This window comes from Sardina pilchardus, chromosome 24 (genome assembly GCF_963854185.1).
Source record: "Sardina pilchardus chromosome 24, fSarPil1.1, whole genome shotgun sequence".
Classification (NCBI taxonomy): domain Eukaryota; kingdom Metazoa; phylum Chordata; class Actinopteri; order Clupeiformes; family Clupeidae; genus Sardina; species Sardina pilchardus.
This window is the reverse complement of record NC_085017.1, coordinates 6,377,150-6,384,649: the sequence shown is the minus strand read 5'-3', so window position 1 is coordinate 6,384,649 and position 7,500 is coordinate 6,377,150. Positions and strand designations below refer to the sequence as shown.

Below are 7,500 nucleotides of genomic sequence, written 5' to 3'. Positions count from 1 at the left end.
CATCTATCTTCCCCTGGTCTTGCTCTTTCTTCTCTTTCTTTCTCTCTCTCACAGACATTCTCTCTCTCCCTCTCTCTCACTTTCTCTCTCTCTCTCTCGCTCTTTCTCTATCCCACAGTCACATTTGGATTGAATATATTGGCATGACTATTGTGATAGAGTATTGCCCATGAACAATGAATACTAAATATATACACAGGACTCATAGATCTTTTAATACCTCTGTGTGCATGCATCACAGCCTGTCTCCCCTGTTCTCCCACTCTCTTCCATCTCTTTTTCTCCAAGTCAGACAACATCCTTCCCTCCATCCCTCCCTCCCTCCCTCTCTCCATCCTTCCCTCCCTCCCTCTCTTTTCCCTCCTGCTGTCTGCCTCTCTCTCCGTGGCAACACCTGTCAATCTTCCTCGACTCTTTTTCTATCTCCCTCTCTCTACCCCCCTCTTGCTCGTCTTCCTCCGGTAACTCGTTCCTCTCTGCCTCTCTCCCTCTCTCTATCCCCCTCTCTCTCCTCTCCTCCTCACCTTCCTCTCTCTATCCCCCTCTCTTCCTCACCTTCCTCCGGTAGTTCGTTCTCCTCCGCCTCTCTCCCCCTCTCTCTCTCCCCCCTCTCTCTTTATGCTCTCTCTCTCTATCCCCCCTCATAGACGACTTCCGGCGCCGACGAGAGTGGCAGCAACCTAGTAGCTCCGTAGCGTTTTGTGTTTTTACGTGTTTTTACGTGTTTTTTTTTGTTTACTTAAACATACTTTCTTACTTCGGATTACACACTTAAGGAGTATTTTTTATTCTATCCTATGGATATGGATCAACAACACCGTTTCGGCGGCAGCAAATTTGTTTACACAAGGAAACAGCTGCTTGCACTACGCATACATGCCGGTGAGTCTAACGCTAACATCCCGGAGGAACTATGGTGCTTTCGGGGCTGCAGAGCTGGACTCAAAGTGAAGACGAGGCGACGGGAGATACGGGAGAAGAAGTGGAGATTTAAGCCCGCAGTTCCATCAATGGTGATGGGAAACGTGAACTCACTGGCCAACAAAACTGACGAACTGGCTTCCCTGGTAAGAAATCAGAAACTATACAGGGAATGTAGTTTAATATGTCTCACGGAGACGTGGTTGACTAGCTCCATCCCTACTGCTAACGTTGAGCTACCTGGCTTTAGCGTGGCCCGTTTGGACAGAGACAATAAACTTTCTGGCAAGAAGAACGGCGGTGGACTGGTGATTTACAGTAACGACAGATGGTGCAACCCCGGTCATGTTACAGTTAAAGAAACTGCATGTTGTAAGGATGTGGAGTTAATAGCAGTGAGCCTTCGACCGTATTATTTGCCGAGGGAATTCACGCATGCCATTGTTGTCTGTGTTTACGTCCCACCACGAGCCCTACCGGACGTAGCGTGTGACATCATTCACTCTACAATTGCAAGACTCCAAACTCAGCACTCAGATGCTTTCTTTGCGATCTCTGGAGACTTTAACCACATAACACTGGATTCTACCCTCACAAATTTCTACCAGTTTGTTGATTGCCCGACTAGGAAAAACAGGACAATAGACCTCATGTATGCAAACGTGAGGGATGCATACAGCGCCACCCCCCTTCCCCCCCTCGGAAAATCAGATCACAACCTTGTTCACCTGCAACCAATGTACATACCTAAAGTGCAGAGGCTACCATGTGACACACGCACTTTCAGGAAGTGGACCCCAGGAGCAGATGAGGCTTTGAGAGACTGTTTTGAGTCCACTGACTGGAATGTACTACAGAATGGTGATTTGGAGGAGGCCACACATTGCATGACTGACTACCTGAACTTCTGTATGGATGTTGTTGTTCCCACAAGAACTGTGCGCTGCTTTCCAAACAACAAGCCTTGGATAACCAGCAATGTCAAGGCCCTTCTAAATAGGAAAAAGATGGCGTTCAAAGAGGGGAACCAGGCAGAGCTGAGGCAAGTGCAGGGGGAGCTCAAAGTCAGGCTGAAAGAGGCCAAGGAGGATTACAGGAAGAAGGTAGAACAGAAGCTGCAGGAGAACAACATGAAGGAGGTCTGGGATGGAATGAAGACCATCACTGGACTTAGGAAAAGCAGCAGCTCTGTCACCAGCACCATCAACTGCTTCAGTGGACAATGGTCGTCCACCATCACCATCACCATCAACATCACTAGCACCATCAACTACGGACACTGCTCTTGCTGGCTTAGCTGCCCAACTCACACCTCCCCCCTCACCCCCAGTGCAGCACGTCCCCTCCTCCCCTACCCCCCGGAGTGACCAAGACCTTGGTAACTCCTCACCCCCTCCCCTCCCCTCCCCCCTCATCATAACGGCAGATCAAGTTAGAGGACAGCTGAAGACACTCCATCCCAGGAAAGCAGCCGGACCTGACGGACTGTGTCCAAGACTGCTCAAGGACTGTGCTGCTGAACTGGGAGAGCCACTGGAGCATATCTTCAACCAAAGTCTACGTCTCGGGAAAGTCCCAACACTGTGGAAGACATCATGTCTTATCCCCGTCCCCAAGAAACCACATCCACGTAAGCTGAATGACTTCAGGCCAGTTGCTCTCACATCACACCTGATGAAGACCCTGGAGAGACTGGTTCTGGGGATACTTAGGCCACAGGTGCGCCATGCACTAGATCCGTTACAGTTTGCATACCAGGAGAAAGTGGGCGTCGACGATGCAATCTCCTACCTCCTACACAGGACACACTCTCACCTGGACAAGGGGAAAAGTGCTGTGAGAATCATGTTCTTTGACTTCTGCTTTTAACACCATCCAACCCCCCAGATTGAGTGACAAGCTCCTGCAGATGGGTGTGGATGCTCATCTAGTATCCTGTATTGCAGACTACCTGACAGAGCGGCCACAGTTTGTCAGACTGAAGGACTGCCTCTCCAACACTGTAATCAGCAGCACAGGTGCTCCACAGGGAACGGTGCTCTCTCCAGTCCTGTTCACCCTTTACACGTCTGACTTCTGCTACAACACGGAGTCATGTCACATGCAGAAGTTTTCAGACGATACTGCAATTGTGGGATGTATCAGGGATGGGCAGGAGGAGGAATACAGGAGCCTGGTGGAGGACTTTGTGCAATGGTGCAGACTCAACCACCTACAACTCAACACGACCAAGACCAAGGAGATGGTGGTAGATTTCAGGAGGTCTAAGTCTGCTCTGCTGCCAGTCACCATTGAGGAGGTCAATGTGGAGGTGGTGAACACATACAAGTACCTGGGCGTACATCTGGACGATAAACTGGACTGGTCAGTCAACACTGAAGCAATATACAAGAAAGGGCAGAGCAGGCTGTACTTCCTGAGGAGGCTGCGCTCCTTCAATGTCTGCAGCAAGCTCCTCTGGATGTTTTACCAGTCTGTTGTTGCCAGCGTCCTCTTCTATGCTGTGGCATGCTGGGGAGGAAGCACTAGGAAGAGGGATGCTGGGCGACTAGACAGGCTGGTAAGGAAGGCTGGCTCTGTTGTGGGAGCTGATCTGGAGTGCATCACTTCAGTATCAGACAAAAGGACCCTGAACAAGCTACACAGCATCCTGGACAATGACTGTCATCCACTCTACAGCACTATCATACAGCAGAAGAGCTTGATCAGCTGGAGACTACGCTCCATGACATGCACAACAGACAGACTGAGAAAGTCATTTGTACCCAGGGCCATACAACTGTACAATGCTTCACTGAAGGGAAAAGGAGAGTTGGACTTCTATGCATAGTATATCTGCACCTCCACCCTCTTATACACTTACATGGCATGGCTTACATGTCTACCCTCATGTCTAACTCTTATATTATTACTATGTTAAGTTTATTTTAATTGTCCATATATTTATATTAGTACTGTTATTATTATTACTATGCTTACATTTTGTACTGTACATATTTATTACTGGTCACTAGAATTTAATCTTGCACTGTTGCACTGTTGGACTTATTTGCACTACCAACTTGACACACACCTCAGACTGGATCACAGTACCAATCCTCAGTACATTCATGCATACCTTATCTATAGTATTCTACTGCTCCTTTAGTCATGTTGATTGTTGATTTGCTTTTTAATTTTCCTGTTTACATTGTTTACATTGTACTGTATGTTGTGTGTGGTGTCTTAAGCTGCTGGGACCTTGAATTTCCCCTTGGGGATCAATAAAGTATCTATCTATCTATCTATCTATCCCCCCTCTCTCTCTTGCTCTACCCTCTCTCTCCTCTCCTCCTCAGCTTCCTCTCTATCCCCCTCTCTTCCTCACCTTCCTCCGGTAGTTCGTTCTCCTCCGCCTCTCTCTCCATGTTCTGGCACCACCCCTCCATCCTCTCCACCTCGGACTGCAGCAGCCGCAGGAAGAACTCTCCGTCCCGCAGGCAGGGCGAGGCTCGGCCCGAGTCCGGCAGGCTGCGCGGCCCCTCGTGCCAGCCGCCCCGCTCCAGGGGCAAGGGCGAGTGCGAGCGTGGCATGGGCACGGGCAGCGCCCGCTGGTGCGGTTCCGGGGCGCAGGGGTCCGGCGGCCCGTAGCCCGGGTGCATGTGGTGGTGCTGGTGCTGGTAGTCCTCGGAGTAGGCCCACTGGCCCTGCGTGTGCACGGTGCGGTACTCGCCGAACTGGCCCGCCGACTCGGGCTCCGAGGAGTGCCGCTGGAAGGAGCAGCCGAACTGCAGGCCCTTGTCCTGCGTCGGGACGCCCACCAGCATTCCCGGGAAGCCCTCCAGTTCCAGGTCCGCCTGCACGCTCGCCGTCACACTGTTGGAGCGCTTGAAGCGCGCGCGTCTGAGGGGGAGGGGCAGGGGCGGGGAAACACACACAGACAGCCAATCAGACAGGGTTACGCAACCCGCATCACAAAACTCGCATCCCCTTAAAGCAACACTAAAGAGTTTTTCGTACCTTAAAATAATGTTTCCAAAATCATTTCAGCGGTTCATCAACTCGTAACAGGGTGAACAGCACTTCTGCTTTCACTTCGCGGCCCTCTATCGGCTATAACCGCACTATGTAACTTTACGAGGTGGGGTAGTGTATCTGTAGTTCGATGAAATGAGACATCAGAAACTACAAATTTGACTTGCTTCGATGTCGCAATACATCATACTTTCATAAAATCATGCAACATATTCTACCTTGTCTGTTATTTGCTGGATAAACAAATAGCGTGTGTGCGACAGAGGAAAAGTGCTTTAGTGTTGCTTTAAAACAATCTTCTGACAACATCATGTAAGGTGTCATTTGTCATGCAACTGAAAGTGTAAATTCTATTGAATTCAAACAAATTGAAATGAATTAAACTGAACTGAAAACGAACACCTAAAGGTGCTTGCAAACTTCCCAGACAACAGCAAATCCCAGTTGTCTTCACAGATGTTCAGAAAACCAGCCTCCAGCTGGACACTGCCCACACAATACAGTACAGACTTCAGAGCCACGTCACACTCAAACACCAACAAACACACACGTGCAGATGGAACACACTGACTCAACTGTATGTATTTTTTAGTTTGTTTGTGTTTGTTTGTTTTTATTTGTAGGTGTTTGTGTTTGTTTGTTTGTTTGTTGGTGTTTGTTTGTTTGTGTTTGTTGGTGTTTGTGGGTTATAGGTGTTTGTGTTTGTTTGTGTTGGTGTTTGTAGCCTATGTGTTTGTTTGTTGGTGTTTGTTGGTGTTTATTTGAGTTTGTTGCTGTTTGTTGGGACAGTGTAGATGAGTGTGTTGGTGTTAATTTGAGTTTGTTGGTGTTTGTTGGTACAGTGTAGATGAGTGTGTTTGTGTTTATTTGAGTTTGTTGGTGTTTGTTGGGACAGTGTAGATGAGGGATGAGCGTCTGAGGGACCAGTGAGCCGGGCCTGGGCTTTACAAAAACAGCATCGACTTAAGAATTCAGCTTAAAACAAAGTCTTATGCTCTTTATTTTATTTGATTTATTTGTTTATTTATAAGGGACAATGCAGCACATACAGCGCCCTCCACAATTATTGGCACCCCTGGTTAAGATGTGTTCTTTAGCTTCTGATAAATTCATTTTTTTTCCAAATAATATAGGACCACAATGAAAATCCAACCTTTAATACAAGTGCATTTATTGAGAAGGAAAAAAATCCCACATTAAGAAATAATTATTTTACATCAAATCATGTGTGCCACAATTATTGGCACCCCTGATGTAAATGCTTTGTACAACCCCCTTTTGCTAATAAAACAGCACCTAATCTTGTCTTATAATGTTTCACAAGATTAGAGAAAACAGAAAGAGGGATCTTCGACCATTCCTCTTTGCACAAAATCTCCAAATCATCCAACGACCTGGGTTCTCTCCTCTGCACTCTCCTCTTCAACTCACCACACAGGTTTTCAATGGGGTTGAGGTCTGGGAACTGAGATGGCCATGGTAGGAGCTTGATACGGTGTCTGGTGAACCATTTCTGTGTAGACTTGCCCATATGTTTAGGGTCATTATCTTGCTGAAAGACCCAGTGACGATCCATCTTCAGCTTTCGGGCAGAGGCCACCATATTTTGATTTAAAATGTCCTGGTATTTCAAAGCATTCATGATGCCATGCACCCTAACAAGGTTCCCAGGCCCTTTGGAAGAGAAACAGGCCCACAGCATCACCGATCCTCCCCCATACTTCACAGTGGGCATGAGGTGCTGTTCTGCATACTCATCTTTTTGTTACGCCAGACCCACTTAGAGTGTTTGTTGCCAAAAAGCTCTAACTTTGTCTCATCTGACCAAAGCACACGGCCCCAGTTGAAGGCCCAGTACCGCTCCAGACGTTTGTGCTTATGATTTTGAGTGAGAAAGGTTGTTTTCCCTGCATGCCTCCCAAACAACTTGTTGGCATGTAGATAGTGCCTGATGGTTGTTTTGGAGACTTTGTGACCCCAAGATGCAACCATTTGATGCAATTCTGTAACAGTGAGTTTTGGAGATTTTTTTATTTCTCTTACCATCCTCCTCACTGTGCGTGGTGGCAAAATAAACATGCGTCCTCTTTCAGGCTTGTTTACCACTGTTCCAGTTGTTTTAAACTTCTTAACGATTCCTCTGACCATAGATATTGGCAGGTGTGCGAGTGGGTATTTTCTTATAGCCATTGCCTTACTTGTGAAGGTTGACACACATCTGCCTTACTTGAACAGTGTGTTCCTTTGTCTTTCCCATGTTGAAGAGAAATGGCCTCTGTGTCATGTCATATTGATAGCCCAGGGAAACAGGATGTTAAGAATTACTAATGAAATGTTCCTACATACTCTGATTGACTTTGTAAACTACTGTAGAAATGACAGAAATGACAGAAATACTTTAATTACATTTATTTCCTAGGAATTGTTAGGGGTGCCAATAATTGTGGAACAGGTGATTTTATGAAGAATAATTATTTCTTAATGTGGGATTTTTTTCCTTCTAAATAAATGCACTTGTATTAAAGGTTGGATTTTACGCTTTTTTTTCATTGTGGTCCTATATTA

The 7,500-nt window shown here is 47.0% G+C and overlaps 1 protein-coding gene across 1 annotated transcript in view; it reads right to left on the bottom strand.

Annotated features, from left to right (window-relative positions):
- Window positions 1-7,500, bottom strand: part of dlgap3 (discs, large (Drosophila) homolog-associated protein 3) — a 31,857-nt gene that overhangs the window by 3,555 nt on the left and 20,802 nt on the right. Inside the window, 1 exon segment of the mRNA XM_062529257.1 lies at window positions 4,289-4,803. Coding sequence (XP_062385241.1) covers window positions 4,289-4,803 — 515 coding nt within the window.